Source organism: Myxocyprinus asiaticus, chromosome 5, assembly GCF_019703515.2.
Source record: "Myxocyprinus asiaticus isolate MX2 ecotype Aquarium Trade chromosome 5, UBuf_Myxa_2, whole genome shotgun sequence".
In the NCBI taxonomy this organism is placed as follows: Eukaryota; Metazoa; Chordata; class Actinopteri; order Cypriniformes; family Catostomidae; genus Myxocyprinus; species Myxocyprinus asiaticus.
Genome location: NC_059348.1, coordinates 40,353,327 through 40,379,423, shown reverse-complemented (window position 1 = coordinate 40,379,423; position 26,097 = coordinate 40,353,327). Strand labels below are relative to the sequence as shown.

The 26,097-nt window shown below is 37.6% G+C and overlaps 1 protein-coding gene across 2 annotated transcripts; it reads left to right on the top strand.

The window, feature by feature from the left end:
• The first annotated feature begins 198 nt into the window (after window positions 1-198).
• On the top strand, window positions 199-23,054 carry mfsd14a2 (major facilitator superfamily domain containing 14A2). Of its 2 annotated transcripts, none has more exons than XM_051698501.1 (12): window positions 199-394; window positions 3,095-3,184; window positions 8,865-8,927; window positions 10,388-10,515; window positions 12,389-12,503; window positions 13,031-13,249; window positions 14,289-14,402; window positions 16,390-16,461; window positions 16,643-16,755; window positions 17,725-17,822; window positions 18,233-18,399; window positions 20,411-23,054. In XM_051698501.1, exons 1-12 carry the CDS (start codon window positions 311-313, stop codon window positions 20,621-20,623), a joined length of 1,476 nt encoding a protein of 491 aa, XP_051554461.1. In that variant the 5' UTR covers window positions 199-310; the 3' UTR covers window positions 20,624-23,054. The 2 variants fall into 2 exon arrangements, with proteins under 2 accessions (XP_051554461.1, XP_051554460.1); XM_051698500.1 differs by having other exon boundaries at window positions 3,089-3,184.
• The last annotated feature ends 3,043 nt before the right edge of the window (window positions 23,055-26,097 follow it).

Sequence of the window (26,097 nt, the reverse complement as noted above, 5' to 3'; positions counted from 1 at the left end):
GATAGCACATTAAATACGAGGGTTCCTCATTGTTTTGTGTTTCCCATTATGGTAATGAGCCCTGTCAGACTCGCACGCGCGGATGATGTTTTTGGCAAATCAAAGCTCGAGGAAAGTCCCTCCCTTTTGAGAATGACCAATCAGATGCCTGCTTTGAATAAATAAGGGCGGGACTTTTTTAATCCGAGCGGGCGGAGGAGGGGGAGGATAGGAAGTCGCGTAGTTTAGCTTGTATGCTAACGGTAAACTGTCATATTTAGCCACACCTCGTTGGTCCATCTTCACAAACAAGAATGGATTTAAGTTAACAATGACTGGAGAGAAAAAGAAGAAGAAGCGGCTGAACCGCAGCGTTCTTCTGGCTAAGAAAATCATCCTTAAAGATGGAGGCACTGTGAGTACTACATTTCTCAGAGGCAGGTAGCTAGTGAAGGCTAGCAAGCTAAGGCAGTGTTTTTAGTCAGGCAGTGTTGTTAGTTGGTTATTAATCAAGACAACTTTGGATGATTTCATCTGTTTACTATAATGAGAAAATTAACAATAATTGACTATAGCCAACAGTGCATTTAGACAGCTATCAGTTATAACTACAAGCCAGCTGGCGAGAAAACCAGCCAGATCGATGATGGCTTGCGTTTAGACATCGAGTCAGCCAGCAGTATCGCACTGACAGAAAGGAAACCGAAAGTTTTGAGCTGTGAAAGTTAATTCAAAGCGGTCAAACAAAGAAGTTGGTCATTTACGAGAGCCACTATGAGTAACAGATGCTCGTGGAAATGTGTGTTCCATCAGGAGGCAGTATAAATCCTGATATGCTAAGGTTTCTGACATATGTTCTTTCGAATCGAGCAGTTATGTTTGCTCATTGTGTCCTTTATAATTACTGTTCTACTATGTTGTTTTTATATTGGGCTGCTTGAAACAGTTGCTGTACAGACAGCTGGTAATGGGGCTGTCAACTTCATTAATCAAGTAGGATGTGTTTTCATATGGCCACATCACTCCTAAACGTTAGTCTATGGCATCATTATGTGTTTAAGAAAATTAGTAATGTGGTCAAAATAATTTCTTGTCATGCAAGATCCAAAGAAATTAAGGCATTGAGGAAGACTGTTTATATCATTGTGTCTTTGTGATTCAGCACCCCTGTCATTGACATCAGTGAGATGTTCAAGGTCTGATGCAGTCATTACCTGGGCCAGGAAATTATAGCCTGTGCTTGTTTACTAGCATTATGGACACTTTTGACAGTCCTTACCAGGGCAAATTACTTGTTTTGCCTAACAGGAAGTTATAATGGAAGCAAACAGTTTATTTGAAGGATCTGTCCTCTTTAAAGGAATAGTTCACCCTAAAATGAAAATGCTTTCATCATTTACTCACCCTCATGCCATCCCAGATGTGTATGACTGTCTTTCTTCTGCAGAACACAAACTGAGATTTTTAGAAGAATATCACAGCTCTGTAGATCCATATAATGCAATTGAATGGTGGTCAGAACTTTGGAGCTCCAAAAAGCATATAAAGGCTGTAAAAAAAGTAATCCACATGATTCCAGTGGTTTAATCCGTATCTTCAGAAGCGATATGGTAGATGTGGGTGAGAAACAGATCAATATTAAAATATTTATTTTTATTTTTTTTTTACTATAAATCTCCACTTTCAAACAGCCCTCCTAAGCGCTCTTCTGTCCTTTTTATTTTGTATTTATTAATTTGCATTATTTTTGCATATCACCACCTCCTGGGCAGGAAGGAGAATTTATAGTAAAAAAGGACTTAAATATTACATATCTGTTTATGACCCTATCATATCGCTTTAGAAGACATGGATTAATGGGCCTGGGTAGCTCAGTGGTAAAGATGCTGGCTACCAACCCTGGAGTTCGCTAGTTCGAATCCCAGGGTGTGCTGAGTGACTCCAGCCAGGTGAGCGCGGATGCCGCGGTGGATGGCGTGAAGCCTCCACATGCGCTATGTCTCCGTGGCAACATGCTCAACAAGCCATGTGATAAGATGCGCGGGTTGACGTTCTCAGACGCGGAGGCAACTGGGATTTGTCCTCCGCCACCCGGATTGAGGTGAATCACTACGCGACCACGAGGACTTAAAAAGCGCACTGGGAATTGGGCATTCCAAATTGGGTGAAAAAGGGGAAAAATCCAAAAAAAAAAAAAAAAAGACATTAAGCAACTGTATTCATATTGATTACTTTTATGCTGCCTTTATATGCTTTTTGGTTCTGGACACCAGATACACATCTGGGCTGGCCTGAGCGTGAGCAAATGATCAGAGAATTTTCATTTTTGGGTGAACTCTTCCTTTAATCTGAGGTCAGTTTACTTGTTTTCCAGCTCTAGATTTGTTATGCAACATCATAAACAGGCTATTTGAAAACTTTACACCAGAGGCATCTTATCACTGACTTATTAATCATCTCAAGACTTATTTGACACTGTTTTGAAAAGAACACCATGGACAAGTTGTGCATTTTCAATGGGGTTCCTGTAATACTTGCCTTGCTCTCCCATGCTGCTTTGTTTAACACAGGCCACAGCTTTTACTGTCCCCTCTCTAATGATCCGTATCATTGAGCTCAGTTTGCAGACTGTTAAACACAAGAGTGTGGGCTTTCTAGCATACCATAAAGTCACTTCCGATGTTCAGAATACACACTCTCAATCAGGGTTCACTCAATGAGTCCATCGCAGAGTGGTTTTGGCTTAAGGGGTTGACTTGGGGTGAAATACCATTCTCAATTTTTATTTCTAAAGCTTTAGCCTTAGATGTAATTATGAGTAATAAGGTCTGTGAGCTAACAAGTCTGGCTGCACAGAGGCACTTTGGACCCTGTTACTGCACAGTATATTATATTATTAATCTAATGCTTATGGTCGTAATGGCAGTAAAATATCGGTTATGTCTATATTCTGATGTTTGCTTTTCCTTATCCTCTATAATGTGTATCGTATCTACTCTCAAATGTCTTTTCCAACCTTCCACTTTATTGCATCCTTGGTCCATGTTGACACTTCTTGTAATTTGTTTGTTTGTAGTTACATTATTAGTAATGTAAATCCTCTGTTTAGCCACAGGGGATTGGCGACCCCAGTGTCTACCATGCTGTGGTGGTTATCTTCCTGGAGTTCTTCGCCTGGGGACTGCTCACCACTCCCATGCTTACGGTAAACCAGTTTTGCATCATCACCTTCATTCACAGTGTCAAATCCAAGCAAATTACGAAGAGACTCAGACATGAATGTTTGCATTCATACTCCCACCCACCCACGCTCTCTCTCTCTCTCTCTTTCTCTCTCTCTCCCTCCCCCTTTTGTATCTATAACAAGGAGTGACATTTCCCATTGCCTGGACTCAAGCAGCCTTGCAAACATTTATGAATAAATGAATCCTGATCAAATGGAGATGGCAGAATGATGCATTCAGTTTTAGTTGATGAGGGATGCATTGTGTCAGCAAATGCTTTGGAGATCGTAATGGCCTCGGGTGATATCAAAACAACATCAAACAGTGTCTTGCTAGTAATGACTAAGCTAACTGGAGGGTTTGCCTGACCGTATGGTTGCAAATGAAGCTAAACCTGTGATTTCAATTGTAGTGTGGTGTCACTCCTTTTTGTACTAATCAGCATGGCACTATTGATGACACTGTATCCAATTCAGTCAAAGCATGCTATTCTTTTACCTCAGTGTTTAGTTTTCTCTAGTCTAGTTTTCTTAAGATTTACACTGCATGCAAAGTGGAATTGCAGTTTATTTTGTTGAATAATACATGAATTGAAAGCAGTGTGGCAGGGTGTAAGGTTTGGCACTCGCCGCAGGTCAGCAGTCCCTCAGAGCTGTCTCAAAGAAATCAGACCCGTGTGTTTTTGCTGCTGAGAATTCTACACATTTACAGACAGTTTTTTCATTTTAAGCTCTGATATTTAATCTGACTGCTGTTGAATGCAGTACATCATATCAGCTATTTCTCTAATTTCCAGGTTTGCTTTTAGGTGTTTTGTTGGGTTGTTTCTATGGATGCACTATATAATGGAGACCATATCAGTATTGGAAAATACTGTTTGCTTGTAGATCAAATATAAGTAAGTTTTAAGTCATTTGAAGGTTGATTTCACCTTTAAAGGAATAGTTCACCCAAAAATGAAAATTCTCTCATTATTCACTTACCCTGATGCCATCCCAGATGTGTATGACTGTCTTTCTTCAGCAGAACACAAATTAAGATTATTAGAAATATTTTGAAGCTTTGTAGGTCCTTATAATGTAAGTAAATGGGTGCCATCAGGCTGCTGAATATTTGACGGTCAAAAAGGCATATTTAGGCAGCATACAAGTAATCCACATGACTCCAGTTGATCATATAATGTCTTCTGAAGTAAATCGATAGGTTGCTGTAAGAAACAAATCGATAATTAAAACTTTAAATCATTGCTTCCACCCAGCGCTGTATTTCTGTTTGAAATGAACTAAATCTCGCGTGACATTCGTTCCTCTGTTGTGTACAAAGCGCACGCTTCTGACTTCTCGCGTGAACGCACCATAGTGCTTACGTCACTGATGCGTCGACTGCTGGCAGGAAGTGATTTTTTTTAAGTTAATAAAGTTTGAATTATTGATTTTGTTTCTTACACCAACCTATCGATTTGCTTCAGAAGACATTAATTGATCAACTGTTCAGCAGCAGACAGGAGAGCTCTCCAGAGAGTCATAAACACAGCCCAGAAAATAATTGGACTCCCCCTGCCCTCACTGGAAGACACCTTCAGATCACGCTGTCTCCACAGAACCAGCAGCATTCTGAAGGATGAAACTCACCCCATCATCATCTTTTCTCTCTGCTGCCATCTGGAAGACGTTACAAGACCTTAAAGACCCGCGCTTCCAGGCTTAAAAACAGTTTCTACCCCAGAGTCATTACTGAACTGAACTCCATAAAACACTGTACCCCTGCCCACCAATATTATCATAATACTCCACACCATAGGACTAACAATTAGAATAGTAATTCCATACAAAGAGGAAATGTGGAATAACAGCTGTAAATATCTGTATATAATGTGCAATAATATTTTTATAAGGTGCAACAGCACTTGGTACAATGTGCAATGAATCAGATATTCATCTCTTTTTATTACATTTTAGTTTTATGTATTTATTTTAAATATATATATATATATATATATATATATGATTGGGTATGTGTCCGCATGTGTGGATGTAACCGTTTTAGGAGTTGTACAGCAAATTTTGTTGTACGTCAAATGTGCAATGACAAAGGCATTCTATTCTATTCTTAACGGTTTACAAAACATAAGAGCAAATGACAAAAATGGTAAAACTAAAAAGAAACCAGGATAAGCTGCTATCTACCATCACAGTTTAAGGGATTTAAATTTATATTTTTACAAAGTTAGTTTGTGTGTAAAATTGACTAAATATGTTGCTAAATGTTCATTTTAAATTGTAACAATTTTTTTTACGTGCGTGTAATTTATTAAATTGTTTGATATATACAGTGCATTTATACTGTTGTGCTCAAAAGTTTGCATACCCTAGCAGAAATTGTGAAATTTGAAAATATGACTGATCATGCAAAATGACTTTTAAGGATAGTGATCATATGAAGTCATTTATTATCACATAGTTGTTTGGCTCCTTTTTAAATCATAATGATAACAGAAATCACCCAAATGGCCCTGAACAAAAGTTTACATACCCATGAATGTTTGGCTTTGTTACAGACACACAGGTTTAAATGGCAATTAAAGGTTAATTTCCCACACCTGCAGCTTTTTAAGTTGCAATTAGTGTCTGTGTATAAATAGTCAGTGAGTTTGTTAGCTCTCATGTGGATGCACTGAGCAGGCTAGATACTGAGCCATGGGGAGCAGAAAAGAGCTGTCAAAAGACCTGCATAACAAGGTAAAGGAACTTTATAAAGATGGAAAAGGATATAAAGATATCCAAAGCCTTGAAAATGCCAGTCAGTACTGTTCAATCACTTAAGTGGAAAATTCAGGGATCTATTGATACCAAGCCAAGGTTCAATCACTTCTTAATAAGTGATTGAACAGTACTGACTGGCATTTTCAAGGCATTGGATATCTTTATATCCTTTTTCCATCTTTATAAAGTTCCTTTACCTTGTTACACAGGTCTTTTGACAGCTCTTTTCTGCTCCCCATGGTTCAGTATCTAGCCTGCACAGTGCATCCACATGAGAGCTAACAAACTCATTGACTATTTATACACAGACACTAATTACAATTTAAAAAGCCACAGGTGTGGGAAATTAAACTTTAATTGCCATTTAAACCTGTGTGTGTCACCTTGTGTGTCTGTAACAAGGCCAAACATTCAAGGGTGTTTAAACGTTTGATCGGGGCTATTTGGGTGATTTCTGTTATCATTATGATTTAAAAAGGAGCCAAACAACTATGTGATAATAAATGGCTTCATATGATCACTATCCTTAAATAAAAGACATTTTGCATGATCAGTCATATTTTCAAAATCAGTGCCAAAATTTCACAATTTCTGCCAGGGTATGCATACTTTTGAGCACAACTGTGTGTGTGTGTGTGTGTGTGTGTGTGTGTGTGTGTGTATATATATATATATATATATATATATGTATATAATTAATCAGCATAAGTCTGACTATTTTTCCAGTTCATTTTTATATATATATACCACATTACAATAATACTATAAACAGTTATCCATCTTTTATACTGTACATTTAAATATTTTGATGTCTAATTTCAATTGAAGCATGCACAATTCTGTACTAGTTTTAGTTTCCACACAAAACAGGATAGGCTTATAATATCGGTCATCGTATCAGTTATTGGCCACAGCAGAAATATGTTGATGCATTCCTAGTTGCTTAATATCTCATATGGACCAGTCTGATTGTTCATAGTCCTCATTTCCCAATTTGGGTAGAGGATTTACTTTGTGGTGGATCAGTTGATCCTTGGTTTGCCCTTTTTATTTGATGAGTAGGAGCTGATATTGAAGCACTAATGCGTCTAACAAACCCTCCCAGCTGAACAGTGTACAGAGAAGTCTTAACATCTCACTAAGTGGCACAGTTTGTGCTCTTTCAGACAATGCATACTGTGTGGTATCAAATTAACACAGATGTAGTGTGTTTGTTCAACTCCTTTGTTGTCACATCCAACAGAGCTAAGGAACAGTCTGTTTACTGCCTTCAGTTTAAGATTTGGAATAGGATATTGCCTGTTTTCATGATCTTGTCTAAAAGGGGGTGTTATAGATGTACACTCATTAAGCTCTTTAGTAGAAACACCTGTACATCTACTTATTCATGCGATTACCTAATCAGCAAATCGTGTGGCAGCAGTGCAATGCATAAAATCAAGCCGATACGGGTCAGGAGCTTCATTGAATGACACAGCCTATTTGAGTATTGTTGCTGACCATGTGCATCCCTTCATTGCCACAATTTACCCATCTTCTAATGGTTACCTCCAGCATGATAATGCACCATGTCAAAGCAAAAGTCACCTCAAACTGGTTTCATGAACATGACAATGAGTTCACTGTTCTTCAGTGATGTTCCCAGTCACCTCATCTGAATCTAAGGGAACACCTTTGGGATGTGGTAGAACGGGAGATTCGCAGCATGAATGTGCAGCTGACAAATCTGCTGAAATTGCGTGATGCAATCATGTCAACATGAACCAGAATCTCAAAGGAATGTTTCCAACATCTTGTGGAATCCATGCCAGAGAGAATTGAGGCTGTTTTGAGAGCAAAGGGAGGCACTAACCTGTATTAGTATAGTGCCTCTGATACACACTCACTGAGCACTTTATTAGTGCTCGCCTTGGTATGTTTTAACAACTAGGCCTATTGTCAAATGTAGTGGAAATGAGCCATTGGCATTTCATAAGAGCCATTGAAGTAAACACTACAATTTAGTGTATAATGCAATTTTACCCATGAATTATTATATAGACTGGTCATATATTCAATAAAAAAAAAAAGACACTGAGCTGATCTCTTGGATTGGGTGGATCTCAGTTCTAGTTCCACATTTCTCTCATTTCAGTTTAACTGCTTTCCTCTTTAATGTACTTATGTTCTTGTTATGCTGTTTAACTTTCCATGATGATAAAAGTGACTGATAAAGATGTAATAGTTTCAGGCTTTCTATTCACTCATTGAATGGAACAGGTGTTTATATATTTGGCCCATATAAAAGCAGTATCTGTATCAGAATCATTCCCAATGTTAGTATCTGAGAGCCTGTGTTACTTTTACTGTAATGAGATGAGTGGAAACTGAATACAGGCCTCTTCATAAGTTGGTCACATTACCTGTTGGACTTCAGACCTATATTTTATGTTGTCTTTTGACTGTTATGTTGCTGCAGTATGTCTTTGAGTTTAGATTCAGATCAATTGACTTATTTTCCAGTCAAAGATAACAGATCTCTTTTGTTTACTCATATACTTATGTAAAACATTGCCTCTTGTCTATAGTACATATAATGATTAACCCAGCTTTGGAAATCATTGCTCCAGTTAAAGGCATGCACCTGCCTTGAACTGCAGTGCTGATTCTTAGCACAGCCTGAAAATGGAAAGCAGTCCACCTCTTGGACAGAATACACAAGTCAAATGTAAATTTATTGACTATACATTATAGTACAGTAGGTGTCAGCCAGTAGCATAGATTTATGGAGGCTTCTTTTGATGAGCACTGCCATCGAGTAAAACTAGCAAATCATTAACCAGTGTTTATGGTTATACTGTACCCAGCAGATGATCTGTTTACTGCATACATTTACAATTAATCTGTGTTTTTGTCTCAGGTGTTACATCAGACATTCCCACAGCACACATTCCTGATGAACGGACTTATTCATGGTGTCAAGGTAAGAAAACGACTCTTGCCTTTTAATTGGTCTCTCACTCTTTTCCCTCCCTTTCTGATATGAGAAGAGATAAGACTGTCATTGAAGCTTGCTACTCTTATGGTTGCCTTGTTTATTCATGATAAACTCTGGTCACACAGTGAGGCCACTAAATCATGTGACCTAATTTCAGAACGTACCATTTCAACCAGGTCTAATTGTTAAGTCCCGTACTTCTGCTGTGTGGTTACTAGAGGCCTGCACATGTATTGGGATAGATCACATGAAAATGAAGTTTTGGTCATCATTTACTCACCTTCATTTGGTTCCCAACCTGTATGGTTTTCTTTCCTCTGTGGAACTCAAAAGGATATGTTTGGCAAAATGATAGCCTTAGTCACCATTCACTTTTAATGTATGGAAAGTGAATGGAGACTGAGGCTAACATTGTATACTCCTTTTGTGCTCCACAACCGGAAGAAAATCAAACGGAATTTGATTGACGTGAGGGGTAAATGTTTACAGAATTTTCATTTTTTTGGGAGAACTATTCCTTTTGAATTAAAGCCTGAAGCTGACTGATAAATGAGACACTGTGACCCAACTTAATCAGACTAGTACTGTCAGACTTTGAAGGAATAGTTCACCCAAAAATTATAATTCTCTCATCATTTACTCACTCTCATCATTTACTCACCCTTTCACTTTTTTCTTCCGTGGGACACAAAGAAAGATATTTTAGAAGAGATATTATGGCTGTTTGTCTATACAATGCAAGTGAATGGTAAGCACATTTTCAAGCTCCAAAAATGACAAGGACAGCATAAATGTAATCCATATGACTCCAGTACTGTAATCTGTCTTCTGAAGCGATCTGATTTTGAACAGGTTTTGATCAGACCAAAATATAACTCCTTTTTCACTTTGTCTTCATGCAGTCTCCATGGCGATCTTGATTTCAGACTCCATTACACTTCCTAGCGCCATCTAGCGCTATGGATTCACCCTAGAAAGTGAACTCGAGCTTGAAGTCATGACCGTGCCTAGAGACTGCAATGGCAAGATGTGCAGTGAAAACCTGTTGGACTGCTTCAGAAGACATTGATCAAACCACTGGTGTATTGTGAATTACTTCTATGCTGCCTTTTATGTGCTTTTTGGAGCTTAAAAATGTGGTCACCGTTCACTTGCATTGTATGAAAAAACAGCCATCATATCTTCATTAAAATATCTTAATTTGTGTTCTGCGTAAGAAAGCAAGCCTTAGTTTGAGACAAAATAAGTTATTGATGAGAGAATTAAAATGTTTGGTCGAGCTATTCCTTCAAAGCAAAACCTGACCCATCAATTTGTTGAGTCCTGTCGAGCTTGGGTCGGGAAGCTGACCTCTAGTGACCTGTTCAAGTGTGCTGTTTAATCTGTGAATTATGGTGTTTGTCTCTTAATTCGCCCTCATTTCCTCCTCTCTCTGTGTTTCACAGGGTCTGCTGTCTTTCTTAAGCGCTCCATTAATCGGTGCTCTATCAGATGTGTGGGGCCGGAAGTCCTTTCTGTTGCTCACTGTGTTCTTCACCTGCGCTCCCATCCCTCTTATGAAGATTAGCCCATGGTTAGTATCCGGCATGAAGACAAATGCACAAAACGTAGAATAAAAACAATGCCCATTCTCCAGTTCTTATACTGATCAAACCTTTATGACCTACGCACCTGCCCTACGGATGTAAGTTGAAATGCCTTTTTTATTTTCTATTTTTTTTTCCTCTCAAATGTGCAATTTTTCCAACAATTGTTTACAGACAGATTGTTTCACATTTAATTGTCTGTATCACAATTCCAGTGGGTCAGAAGTTTACATACACTTAAGTTAACTGTGTCTTTAAGCAGCTTGGAAAAGGATTGTCAGTCCTTTAGGCAATTAGCTTCTGATAGGCTAATTGGTTAATTGGAGTCAACTGGAGATGTACCTGTGGATGTATTTTAAGACCTACCTTCAAACTCATTGCCTCTTTGCTTGACATCATGGGAAAATCAAAAGAAGTCAGCCAAGACCTCAGAAAAAAAAAATTGTGGACCTTCACAAGTCTGGTTTATCCTTGGGAACAATTTCCAAATGCCTGAAGGTACCACGTTCATCTGTACAAACAATAGTACGCAAGTATAAACACTATGGGACCACGCAGCCATCATACAACTCAGGAACGAGACGCATTCTGTCTCCTAGAGATTAACGTAGTTTGGTGTAAAAAGTGCAAATCAATCCCAGAACAACAGCAAAGGACCTTGTGAAGATTCTGGAGGAAACAGGAAGAAAAATATCAATATCCACAGTAAAACAAGTCCTATATCGACATAACCTGAAAGGCTGCTCAGCAAGGAAGAAGCCACTGCTCCAAAACCACCATAAACTGTAGTCTGTTTTTTTTGTAAGTGCACGTGGGGACAAAGATCTCGATACGTTTTGGAAAAATGTCCTCTGGTCTAATGAAACAAAAATTTAACTGTTTGGCCATAATGCCCATTTGTTATGTTTGGAGGAAAAAGGGTGAGGTTTGCAAGCCAAAGATCACCATCCCAACCGTGAAGCATGGGGTTGGCAGCATCATGTTGCATGGGTGCTTTGCTGCAGGATGGACTAGTGCACTTCACAAAATAGATGGCATCATGAGGAAGGAAAATTATGTGGATATGTTGATGCAAAATCTCAAGACATTAGCCAGGAAGTTAAAGCTCAGTAGCAAATGGGTCTTGCAAATGGACAGTGACCCCAAGCATACCTCCAAAGTTGTGGCAAAATGGCTTAAGGACAACAAAGTCAAAGTACTGGAGTGGCCATCACTTAGCCCTGACCTCAGTCCGATAAAACATTTGTGGGCAGAACTGGAAAAGTGTGTGCGAGCAAGGTGGCCTACAAACCTGACTCAGTTACCAGTTCTGTCTGGAGGATAGGGCCAAAATTCCAGCAACTTACTGAGAATCTTGTGGAAAGCTACCCAAGCGTTTGACCCAAGTTAAACAATTTAAGGTGCATTGCTACCAAATACTAACAAAGTGTATGTAAACTTCTGACCCACTGGGAATGTGATGAAAGAAATAAAAGCTGAAATAAATAATTCTCTCTACTATAATTCTGACACTTCACATTCTTAAAATAAAGAAGTGATCCTAACTGACCTAAGACAGGGAATGTTTTCTATGATTAAATGTCAGGAATTGTGGAAAAACTGAGTTTAAATGTGTTTGGCTAAGGTGTATGTAAACTTCTGACTTCCAGTGTGTGTGATATAATGTGTGTATATATAGGTGCTGAATGCATGTCTAAAATCATATTACATGATTGTTAAAATGTAGGCATGTGTAAAATTAACAATTACCAAACAAAGAAATATTAAAAAGCAAATAAATACAAACTCTATAAATTCTTTATTTTTGAATTCATATGATTTTTAGCTTGTGTTCTTATTGTACTCCTTCTGATCCTGCAGGTGGTACTTTGCAGTGATCTCCATGTCTGGCGTCTTTGCGGTAACATTCTCCGTGATATTTGCATATGTGGCCGATATCACCCAGGAGCATGAAAGGAGCACAGCGTATGGCCTGGTAAGCACAGGAACATGACTCATGATTTGAGGTTGTGCTGTTACCTACTTCACAGCTACAGTAAAGCAATTATCATTTTTTGAAGCCAGTTGGTGGAGATTGGTTTCCTGTCATTTCAACAATCGTCTGCGGTTTCCTTTTTGCCCTGCAAATGTGAAATGAAGGTGTTAAATGCATTGACAGATGTGTCATGTTTTCCCATGTGGTCAACACTGCTGATTAATCACAAGTTTGCCACCGAATTTAAGAATAGTTCTGACATCTAAGGAGCCATTCAGACCAAATGCATTCTTGCATTATAATTAAAAAAAAGCTTGGCATATAACAGAATGCAGGAGTTTTGAGACATGCTTTTAAAAGTTGAGGCTCTTTTGTACCCAAAATGGCAAACATGCCGCTCCTGTGTGAACTGCAACAGCTGGACGCAGCGCAACAGTCAAAGATGCCTGTCTAGTGTAGGTTTACATAAATAAACAATGGAAAAAGAGTGCAGATGGACACATGAATTTGACTTGCATCTCCCATAGGTGTCAGCCACTTTTGCAGCCAGTCTGGTGACAAGCCCAGCAATTGGTGCATACCTGTCTGAGGCATATGGAGATACTTTAGTGGTGATCCTGGCCACAGCCATTGCCCTGCTGGACATCTGTTTCATCCTGGTGGCGGTTCCCGAGTCCCTGCCTGAGAAGATGAGACCAGCATCCTGGGGAGCCCCCATTTCCTGGGAGCAGGCAGACCCCTTTGCAGTGAGTAACTAACACCCATTGTCTTATGTCACATTATGAGGTTAATTGAACCTGATTGGGGGTTTAATTTCACTAACCCTAATTTTTTAGTAACGAAATAATTATAGAGTGCACCCTTAAAGGAATAGTTCATCCAGAAATTAAAATCCTCTCATTTACTCATTCCTCATGCCATCCCAGTTGTGACTTTCTTTCTTCTGCTGAACACAAATGAAGATTATTAGAAGAATATTTCTGCTCTGTAGGTCCTCACAATGCAAGTGAATTGGTACCAAAAAAGTACGTAAAGGCAGCATAAAAGTAATCCATAAGACTCCAGTGGTTTAATACATGTCTTCAGAAGCGATCTGATAGGTGTGTGTAAGAAACAGATACATATTTAAGTCCTTTTTTACTCTAAATTCTCCTCCCTGCCCAGTAGGTGGCAATATGTGTGAATCATGCGAATTGCCAAAAACAGAGGAAAGTGAAAGATTTATAGCAAAAAAAAAAAAAAAAAAGGACCTAAATATTGATCTGTTTCTTACCCACACTTGTATCATTTCTGAGAACGTGGATTTTACCACTGGAGTCGTATGGGTTAATTTTATGATGCCTTTTATGTGCATTTTGGGGCTTCAAGATTTTGGTCACCATTGACTTGCATTGTGAGGGCCTACATAGCTAAAATATTCTTCTAAAAATCTTCATTTGTGTTCAGCAGAAGAAAAGTCATACACATCTGGGATGGCATGAGGGTGAGAAAATGATGAAAGAACTTTAATGTTGGGGTGAACTATTCCTTTAAATTTGATAGTCGGTCATTGTAGATTACAAACATTTTTGCAAAAACAAACACTTGACCGAAGCGGAAAAGTTTAAGCTGGACAGCTGGAATTTGAAGAATAATGATGTTGGTTGTCATGTGTTACTTGATTAAATTAATACTTGTTTTGCTATACTGTGGCCCACTCTGTTTCTTTTCTTCTCTTTTTCTCTCTGTGTCCTTCTCACTCTGTTCATGTCTTATGCCCTCTCTGTCTCTTTATGGTACACACAGTCTTTGCGTAAGGTGGGTCAGGACTCCACGGTACTCCTGATCTGCATCACAGTCTTCCTGTCCTACCTGCCTGAGGCTGGACAGTATTCCAGTTTCTTCCTGTATCTCAGACAGGTACAGTGCATACCTACATATCGACACATTGAAACACAAGATAAATTGTCAAACTCTATTTGTTGAAATGAAATGATGTACTGTATGTCTGAGTTTGGTGCTACTTACTGTAGGTAGCATGAAAATTTGATGCCTTGGTATTTATGCAAACACAAAAACCTTGTAGCTTAAGCAAATACCCCAAAGCGAGTCATGGATACCTGAGTCATTCTTGACATAAAACAGGATCGGTTTCCTCACACTTCTACTAAACAGTTAGAAAAACACATGGCTCTGCTTGAGATAGTCATATGACTTTCACTATTATTCTGCAGTGTTATAAAAGTGCAGCAGTCTTAGTTTTGTGGAAAGTGTTTTGACCACATTTCAAAAGCAGAGCCTCGTGAGGTTTGTGATCACAATACCATGGGTTTGATGTTCCTGCATCTGATTACTTCAGTTCTTAGAAACATTGGTTTATGTGGGGGTTTTTATTCTTCATTTGCATAAACTTTTTTTTTTTTTTTTTTTTTTTTTTTATACTGTTAGATTGACAATTACTGGAAATGTAGCTGACCTAAATATAGGTTACAGCATGAACAAAACACTGTCATTAACATTAATATTTTTTTTTATTTTTTTTTTAGCATAAAATCATATACTTAAGTATTTCACATGTGATTAGATTCAGTGACCTGTCACATCCTATCTGTTTACAACCTAAAAGTGCATTGTAACTACATACTGTGATTAACTGAATACAAACTTAATAATCTAGTGATCTTAAACACTCAACTTTGTTTCTGGACAGTTTGAGAGTATAAACTTCATAAGCACTAGTCCCACATACCAAGCCTTACTATCAGTCTAGTCCGTGTTTTACCACTTAGACAATTCTCTCATTATTTACTCACCTTCATGACATCCCAGATGTGTATGACTTTCTTTTTCCTGCTGAACACAAATGAAGATTTTCAGAAGAATATTTCAGCTCTGTAGATCCATTTAATGCAAGTGAATGGTGGCCAGAACTTTGATGGTACAAAAAGCGACTAAAGGCATCATAATAGTAATCCACGCAACTCCAGTCATTAAATCCATGTCTTCAGAAGCAATATGATAGGTGTGGGTGAGAAACAGATCAATATCTAAGTCCTTTTTTAAAATCTCCACTTTCAAATTCTTCTTGTGTTTTTGGCGATTCTCATTCTTTGTGCATATTGCCACCTACTGGGCAGGGAGGAGAACCTTTATAGTAAAAAAGGACTTCAATATTGATTTGTTTCTCACCCACACCTATTTTATCAATTTTGAAGACACAGATTAAACCACTGTATTCATATGGATTACTTTTATGTCCTTTTTGGAGCTTCAAAGTTCTGGCCACCATTTACTTGCATTATATGGACCTAAAAAGATGAGATATTCTTCTAAAATCTTCATTTGTGTTCATCAGAAGAAAGTAAGTCAAACTTATGGGATGGCATGAGGGTCAGTAAATAATGAGAATTTTCATTTCAGCTATCCCTATATACCACCCAATCATATTAGAGTTTGCGGTTTTGAGAAAGCTCTTGCTATTTTTGTATAAAATATGCATCTCTGTTTATTTTTGCCCTTAAGAAATAATTCAACTTAACTAGTGATAAAATATACATGTTGCATGTTACTAGATGAACAAACAAGAATGAAATCCCATTGTCTGAGTTATGAAATTAAATGATAAATCACTAAATGTCAAACTGTGTCTGTCCAGATCAAATGGAGGAACTAAGGGCAAACAGTAAAGCACTGATTGTTGATGCTGGAAATAGCTGTAAAGCTTGATATGCTCTTTAAACAAACTTAGGGAAAAAAAATGAATTAAGTTTCTGTCCTACAAGTAACCATATGTACTCCGATTTGTTAAGCTTATCTGCCTGGGTTGCCTCCTTTTTGTTTCCCAGATAGACATTTACAGGACATTTTTAGCTTCACACTTGCAACTTTGCTCTTTTGTCTTGTCCAGGTCATAGGATTTACATCCGAGACAGTTGCTGCCTTCATTGCAGTGGTGGGAATCCTCTCCATTTTGGCTCAGGTTGGTTTCCAGGCCTGGCCTGTTTCCATCCCTTCCATTGTGAGTTTGTACCGCCTGACTCTGAGCAGCACAGCGTGCATTCGTTTGAACTTATCGGCTCACTGTGTGATTGCATCAGGTGTTACGATTTAAATGGACACGCATGAAGATTTGTAGACTAATGGTTCATCTCTCTGTGCAGACGGTTGTCCTGGGAATCCTGATGCGTTCCATTGGAAATAAGAACACTATCTTGTTAGGCCTCGGCTTTCAAATCCTACAGCTGGCCTGGTACGGCTTTGGCTCTCAGCCCTGGTGAGTTATAGCAACACATTGCCTGGAAACTCACTAGAGGGCAGCAAACTCTTCATTAGAAATCTCAATTTACTGTTTGTTGTTATTTGGATCATTGAACTTGAGTTTAACACTTATTGTAGTGTATTGCAATGTTTTATTAGCTTGTGTTATAAAAAGGATAATTCTGTCATCATTTGTTCACCCTCATGTTGTTCAAGGCCTGTATGACTTTGTTTCCTTCATGGAACACAAAAGGAGATGATAGGCCGAATGTTAGTCTCTGTCATCATTCACTCTTATAGCATCTTTTTTTTTTTTTTTCTTACAATAAAAGTGTATAGGAACTGAGGCTACTGTTCTGCCTACCATCTCATTTGTCCCTTAGAAGAAAGAAAGACAAATGGGTTTTAAACCTCATGAGGGTCAATAAATGATTTTCATTTTTGGGTGAACTATCCATTTAAAGCTTGTGTTTGACTACTATTATGGTTGTATTGTAGCTGTGCTGAAACATACTTTTAGGAAAAGGCGAGTAAAACAAGAATATGAATGGATGTCACCAAAACATATGCTTTTTTTTTATCCTGCTTATGTAACTTGTTCACATCATTACATGCATTAAGTTATCTTATTTCTCTTGGCTGGAGCTCATAAAGGCACGCAAACATGACCTCTGCAGTTTGTTTTTTGGATCAGTGTATGTTCCTGAAGCTATTGCATCAGTTACGCATGCTGGCAAACCAGTTCTGAGATTGAACAGCGGCACTTAAAGTGTTTACTGTGATAGAGAGGCTTTGGGTTCAGTTGTATCAGTTATTTTTCTGTTACCTCTTGCCTGAATGTGGGTGATGATACATCACAGCAGAATTCAACTGCCAAATAACCCTGAATCCAATAAAAACACTTGCAAATTTAAGACTTGAGTCAAACAGAGCATTTGCATAGACAAGGGAACATTTTGAGTTTAATGTTTAATTTGTCTTTAAGGATGATGTGGGCTGCTGGAGCTGTTGCTGCCATGTCCAGCATCACCTTTCCAGCGATCAGTGCCATAGTGTCCCGCAACGCAGACCCTGACCAACAGGGTGAGACATGCAACCACACCACAGCAACTCATTGATAACACTGTCCTTTATGTCTTGTCAAAACGATATGCCTTGGAATATAATACATAAGCTGCATGGGCTACTTGCATGATGCTTTTGAATCCTTTTTAAAGTGAGGCATTATCAACTGTTCAGACATCTACTTTTGAGTTCTGCGTTGGGGTTTAGAACGACATGAGAGCGAGTAAAATATGGCAGAATTTAAATTGTTGGGTGAACTATCTATTTATTTATTTATTTATTCCTTTAATGGATATTTTGTAAGGCTAAACATACATGCCCTAATATACTTAACTTAAAGTGGCCTATTCATTTTATGAAGTGAAGGGTGGCAAGACAATATTCTTTTTAATGGGTCTGATTTTATCTCATCTCTCTCTTTCTATCAGGTGTGGTGCAGGGGATGATCACAGGAATCCGAGGACTATGTAATGGCCTGGGTCCAGCACTCTATGGCTTTGTCTTCTACCTGTTTCATGTGGAGCTCAGTGAAATGGATCCTGCTGAGAGCCCAGAGAAGGGTGCCAAACCCAACATGGCCAACCCCACAGATGAGGTGAGTAATCTTAGGTTTTAAAGGACTTTATTGCTGCATGCCCCCAGTCTCTGAATTGTTTGTCACTAGTGGCAAATCCTACTGCTGGTCGCTTTAAAATTATAGGTGGAGTGCACAACTGGCCATAGCTTTTGAAAATGTGATTACAACTGATTCCTTTTTTTAATGGCAATATATTAGTTTTCTTGCTGCCTAAAATGAACCTTCTGCAAGGGGAAGTGATTTTTTTAAAAAAAAAATTTTTTTTTTTTAATTAACTGAGGCAGAGCTCAATGCATCATATCATGAACAAGATGAACAATGTATCAATGCAGTAATGAAACACTCAGAATGGTGACTAATTATGTTCTATAAAAAAAATAAGTTTTCCATGCATTTTTTTATTGTTATTATTGTATGTGGTTACAGACACATCATACAGAACAGTTAAATCGCTCAACCGCTCCGTCTTGCTTTCACTTGACTCCAATTTCTCACAGGAGGTGTGAGCTCCTCTGTCTTCACTCCCATTGGAAGTAGTTGCCAAAAATCACTCCTCATTTGCATTATCTTTGTCGCTAGCAATGTGAATGGGACTTAAAAGCTGAAAGTCTCTGTGTTATAAAACAGTGTTTCCCAAACCTTTTGCCGTAAGTACCCTTACAGCACCATCAGTAAAGCTCAAATAACTCTTCATTGACACAAAACCAAAGTTGTGTACCAAAGACTAAATATCATTTAAGAGATCGTTCACCCAAAAATAAAAATACTCTCATCATTTACTCACCCTTAAGCCATCCCAGATATGTATGACTTTCTTTCTTCAGCAGAACACAAAGATTTTTAGAAGAATGTCTCCGCCCTGTAGGTCCATACAATGCAAGTGAATGGTGATCAGACTTTTGTAGCTCCAAAAATCACATAAAGGAAACAGTAGTAATCCATATGAAGCCAGTGGTTAAATTAATGTTTTCAGAAGCAATATAATATGTGTGGGTGAGAAACAGATCAAAATGAAGTCTTTTTTTTTTAAATCTCCATTTTCACTTTTACATTTGAAAGTCACATGTGATGCCTGTTTAGTTTCACTTTCACACCTGAATGTGAAAGTTAAAGTGGAGATTTAGAGGAAAAAATGACTTATATTGTTCTGTTTCTCACCCATACCTATTATATTCCTTAAAATATGGATTGAAACACTGGCATCATATGGATTACTTTTATGGTTCTTTGTAATTTTGGTCTGATCACCATTCACTTGCATTTTATGGACCTACAGAGCTGAGATATTCTTCTAAAAATCTTTGTGTGTTCTGCAGAAGAAAGTCATACACATCAGGGATGGCATTAAGGTGAGTAAATGATAAGAGAATTTTCATTTTTGGGTGAACTGTCCATTTAACATTATCTTTAATATTGTAATATCCGTGATGTAAGTTATGAAGTTTATTCATCAACAAAAACAAAACTGGGAAGTTGTGAAACTCGCAGTTAGAACAAACTAATGCTGTTAATTATTATAATAATTTTAATTATAGTTGGGCCTACATGTTTATTCTGTACGTGCATAATTTGTACTATTTAAATAGAACAAGTACTCTAAAACGGTACTGTCTCTTTAAGACTACCGGCAGTTCAGCGTTTTGTTTTGGTTGAGCGCATATGAGACGCACGGCTTCTTTATTAGAAAAATATTTTATTTTTATTTATTTATTTTTTACAATTGACTGCAAAGAACAGAAAGGGTATTAAAAGAGACAATGACAAATGGATTGCATGGATCTCATCTTTGGACACTGATTAAACAGAACGAGTCAAACCAAACTCACAACACAGTCTTGGGATTTTAAGAATCCATATAGAGATTCTTCAAATGAAGATTGCAAATAATCGAAAACATTTTTTTTCAGTCATATAAAACAAAATGTAAGTGAACAAAGGTAAATCCAATTCTTTTTGCGTATCCTTTCTCATGCATCCACCTATAAATATTTTTTGTACCTGCCTCCTCTGCCTCTCTGTGTGCTATTAGAGTGCCATCATCCCTGGCCCTCCATTCCTGTTTGGAGCATGCTCGGTGTTGCTCTCCCTGCTGGTTGCTCTCTTCATCCCAGAGCACAACGCCCTCAACATGCGGCCCGGCAGCTACAAGAAGCACAACAACGGTGCACAGAGCCACTTACACAGCTCACAGGGCAGCCCCTGCGAGGGCAAAGAGCCTCTGCTGGAGGACAGCAGCGTATAACCCCACTGACGAGGGGGCGGGCACAGACCCCAAACCCCCTCACACTCATCACCCCAAGATATCACCGCCCACTTCTTGTTACCCCACAGCTTGGAGAAGGCCTGCCAGGTTGGCTGCTTTCCAGATGCGACAGAATAGTGTGCCTGCAGATGGGCTGTGGGTACATGGAGGACTGGTGCACATATTATAAGTGTGGGACTGGGCCAACAGGGAGCTGTCCTTGGCCTTGTGGAACAAGAAGTGAAGCTAAGGATAGTTGCCTGACACATGTGAGGGAAATGCAAGCCGACACAGCTCTGTGCTGAAAAGGACTTGGTGAAGGTTTTCCTCATTTTTACAGTTACATAGTTTTTTGTGTGTTTCTCTCTTTCGGATTTTTGACGTTAATGATGTAAATTTTCCTTCCGTCCAAAGAAACCTGGTAACTGTAACAGTAGGAAACGTGTCTGTTGTGATACGTTGCGGGCTAACTTTTGATGTGCTGCTTTCTACTGGTTGGTTTTAGTTTTGTATTTAATAAGAATGAAAGGGATGCTTCTAGAAAGTGTGTTTTTCTCTTTGCAGCTGTGGAGTGCCTCAAACTGTACCCTTAAAGGGTTATTTCACCCAAAAATGACATTTCTGCCATTTAGTCACCATATTGCCGATCCAAACACATTTGACTTTCTTTATATTGTGGAACACATAAGGGATTTGCTAGCAGTGTCTAAGCTGTCCTTTCCTTGGTCACCATTTACTTTCATTGTATGGAAAAGAATGACAACGAAGGTAAATTATGATGGAAGAAAGAAAGTCATAAGGTTTAAAATGACATTAGGGTGAGTAAATGAATTTGTTCCTTTAGGGTGAACTATCCCTTTAAGGAAAGTAACCAAGAAATGTCAGAAAGAGGGTTGTTGTTGTCGTCGTCATCATCATTTTACAGAATCATTGCTGTTGTATCATACCCCTTGAACCTACAATTCCCATTCTTGTACATCAGATGAATTAATTTGTACTGTCTCTCCATCACCATCTTATGAGTGGTGTCATAATTTTATGTGGAGGAACTAAAAGTTGCCTTTAAGTGACTTTTTATTGCTATTACCTTACCCAGATGAAGATGCGCTCTGAGAAGGGTCAGTAATTGTATCACTCCTGTTGGAGCCTGTGCATATTACGTTTTTGTTTATCATCCGCCTCACCTCCTCCAGCCTTCCCTGTGAAAGTCAACACTGCCACTTTACAACAGGCTAGCAGGGTTCTCTTCTCGTTACAAGCTTACAGATAGTAATCGAGTTATACCTAGTTTTCACATTACCACAAGCACTGATGTGAGTGGAATAGCGTAAATGTAATTGGATGAGTGTCACTAGATTCAGTGAAATATCACACATGCTGCTATTGTAGGATTTACAAGGTCACAAGTTCTGTGGTATTATACTAGACTCTAAATGTGGTGTTTCAATTAGATCCGAGCATTGTGAAATACAGCATAATTTTAGATCCCAAAATGTGTGGCTGATTTTCTATTTGAAGTGTGCTTGGTTTCTGGTGAGGAAAAAAACTTTGAATACTTTATCTAAACATGATGAGCATTTGATTTCCCTGGGTAAAGCCTCAAGTGCATTCAAATCGCATTAGTTGATTTAAAAAATTTCTTTTTTTTTTAAAATCAAGCTCTTGGTTTTTTTGTTTATTTGGTTTTAGGTGCCATACTTATTTCTGTGTGTTTTTATTTGTTTTGCGTGTCTCTTTCTTTCTGGTATTTGTATGTTTTTTTTTTTTTTTTTTTTTTTTAAATCCACAAGAGGTTTCTAGATAACCCACAGGCTTAGTCATCATAATTGATTTTTAAACAATTTATGTTCTTACAACATTGCGAACAATGTAGATGTTATTTAAAATTGACTAAAATTGTTTTCCTTGAAGTTCTGTAACACTTATCTACATTGATCCATATGACCAAACCTGAATGGAGTTATTTGTAATATATCCTATTAAGGAATGGAGACAGTGGTTAGCATCCCGTTTTGTACCTGCATAATTGCTCCTCTTACTAGCCACTAACTTGCAAAGAAATCTCGTGTTTGCCTCAGAAGAAAAAAAAAAAGCCAATTTATTTGTGCCTAAAATGTGCTCTAAATGAATAGAAACCGTATATGTGAATGGTGAACTGACTGTAAATATTAGGAACTAATGAGAAACTATTTATTAAAAGTTTATTGATATTGAAGTCTTTGTGGGGGTGGGGAGGGTTTCTCTTTAAAAAAAAAAAAAAACAAACAAAAAAAAAACATAATATAATATGCTGATGGCTTGTTTGTAATGATGTCTTCTTACACTGAAAAATATCCTCTTCTTGTGCCTGCAAGATCTACTGGACCAGTTTGGAATTCTGAAAGACAGTTGGTCTTTTACGTTTTGCCATTTATTAAACATTTTGATGAAATTCCATGTTGATTTTGCATTTTGTATTTCCAGAAAACCCCCATCCAGTTTTTCAAATATTTTTATATTTGATAGTGTTTATGGTTTACATTTTGTTCAGTTGTAGTTGTAGTACACTAAATGATGGATATATGGAATATACTGTATATCATTTGCCTAATCATCATTTTAATTTATGTTTTCCAATCAATTAAACATGTTTGTTTAATGCATTTGATTTAACAGATGATGGAATAAATGGAGCCTAATAATTAAATAATATTGGTTAGAATTAATATAGAGGTCTGTTTGAAACCAGATAGACACTTATTCCTCAGCAGATCACTGAACAAACAAGTCAATCAGTTATTATTCTTGATGAGAGGAGGTGGAGAGAGAATGGCCTTGACTGAATGAAACTGAATAAATCCTGGAATGGCCAAACAGAACGGCAGCCTTTTGCGTTCATTGAAAGAGCAAAGGCTTTGTATCTGTTTTATGTGACTATTGCCTCCTGCCTCTTGTGACCCAATATTTCCCCAAAGAGATTCCTCTCATGTCATGTGATGTAGTGGATCATTTTGAGAGTGGTACAGGGGTGTATGTTACTCTGACTGAGCTGCTGCAGTATTGCTGGCCTTTGTAATCGCAATATCACAATACATCCAGTAGAGGAGCAGCAGTGTTACATTATTTGTAACGTGAATTTAAGCGCATGTTTACATTTACACTTTCAAACTTCTCCTTAGTACTCCTAGCACCCTCCATTTCTGGTTTGTTCAACTGCCCTACTGATGTTAGTCAATATACACTACACCTTTCTCTGTAACCTCAGGTTCAATTCCAATTCCTAAATCCATACTGTACAATACAATATCCTATTCCTAAATCCATACTGCCATTTGGAATGATACTTTTTAACCTGTCTTGCATTGAAATTTTCTGACATTTTCTCAACCTCTGTGTAACATATGAAACAACCTAATAGTTACTATACAACTGTTGTAAATATCTTGTGCAATCAATAAGCATCTCTCCATCTTCTGTTAGAGCATGTGCATACCACCACACAACATTTAAAGTGATGACCTGGCTATTTGCAAGAACAGCACCAAACACTAGTGCACTGACAATATCTCTTTATATGAAAATGCAAGACAGTCAACAAACTGCCTGTAAAAAAACATTGTATTCAGAAAAGCAGCATTCATCAATGCAATGAATATTAATCACATAGCAAGTCTATCAAAAGCTGCAGTATTCACAATTACAGTGAAACTTAATCACATAAAGCGTCTATCCAAAAGTACACCATTCAGAAATATTGTGCAAAGGAAATACATAAGAAGATGGTGATAACTTATATACCATAAAGAAGTCTAGAAATCGTAGTACATATTAAAATGGGAACTGCCGTAACACAATTTGAGGCTTAAAACAAAATACCTGTTTGAATTCTGGCCCCAGAGGTCTGGACAAAACAGAAGACTCTATCACGTTTCACATACATGTAAATGGTTGTCTATTCTATAGTGTTTCACAAACACAACTTTTCCATATCATATGCCAGACCTCTTCATTCTGAACAACTTACTCTCAAAAATCATTGATTTTAGATTTTTTTTATGTATTTCACATTATTTAAAACATAAAAAAATGAACTTGGTAGTTAGCATAGCTATTACAGAGGAATTTAAACATATGGGTGTGTTTCGCCTCTTCAACGAAACCTGTTTTTATTCAATTTTTTAGTATGCATATGTGAAATATGCTTTTGAAAAAGCATGCAAAGTTTCATAAACATCAGGCAATAGGTGATACTATAACAGTCAAAATATTAAAAGAACTATATCTCTATGGTATATTTTACTGATGTTGCTGAACATTTTATTGCTTTATCTACATTTAAGGTGCTTATTGACTGTCTGAATAATGCTTCATATATTGTAACACATGCACTCAAAGTTCCTATGCTGTTTGAACCCTGGTCATTGTTGCTTGTAGCTATATTTATTGCTGTTACTGTGTAAAATAATATCACATGCAATTATACATTCTGTATTCAGTGTATAGTAGTAGGCTACTTACTAGCCTATGTATTTACATTGCATACCAGCTGTTGAATTTTACCTTTATCTGTTTGAGTTTTAGTAGTAGGTGGGTTTTGCCTTTTAATTTAGGCAACATGCACAGTATAACCCCTAAATGCATACCTGGGGTCTTTAGTGACCCATGATCTCATTCCACCTTCTTTACCTCTTTTTGGAGTTATGCCCCCACTTCGTTTGTATTCCTTAGCCTTTCTCTGATGAATCGTCTAAGAAAAAAAGAAAAAGAAAAAAAGACAAAATTGCAACAAAAACAAATAATAATAATAATAATAATAATAATAGGTATACTTACCAGAAGTATATAGGGTATTTAGTGACTTGAGATACTGTATATAATAGTGTTGCAAATTTACTATCACAGGATATCTATTTCTTTGTTCATTACAAGACAAATGAGTGCCATTTGCATTCAAATTACTACTATATCATGTCGATTTTCTGCATAATTGTGGTACATTTTCATGATCACATTTGCATGTACACATACATATTTTACATGTTTTTGTTACTCAAGGAGGCACTGATGTTTCAGTGATTGACTTGATTTATGTTTGACATTGCTGTTTGACGAAGGAGCAACGTGGTGGTAAACTATAGCAAGTACAACACATGAACAGTATGATATGACTCAAAAAGGCCTGAAAAAATACATGTGTAGCTTATGTGTTTTGTGTAGCTCAATGTGTGATTGACAGCCAGTTGGGTCTCATCAAATTTCAGCGTGGAAGTAATGAATCCCATTCTATCATTTGTTGCATCATCTCTTTGATATGAATGTAAAAATAAAACACCAAAATATAACTGAATATATTCTATTCCATTATTTTCTAATTGTCTTAAAAATGCAATGAAAATTTGACACTATCAGGGCATTTGTATAAATGGTAGATCCATTTCTGATAGATATACGTGCCAGGTCGCTAAAGACCCAAGGTATGTAATAATGTTTGGCAA

Excerpts from the sequence above, each read along its gene's own strand:
- mfsd14a2 (XM_051698500.1), top strand. The coding sequence starts at position 311 with ATGACTGGAGAGAAAAAGAAGAAGAAGCGGCTGAACCGCAGCGTTCTT. Across the intron at positions 16,462-16,642 it reads TCCTCTCCATTTTGGCTCAG|ACGGTTGTCCTGGGAATCCT; the intron begins GTTGGTTTCCAG and ends CTCTCTGTGCAG. Across the intron at positions 17,823-18,232 it reads CGCAGACCCTGACCAACAGG|GTGTGGTGCAGGGGATGATC; the intron begins GTGAGACATGCA and ends TCTTTCTATCAG.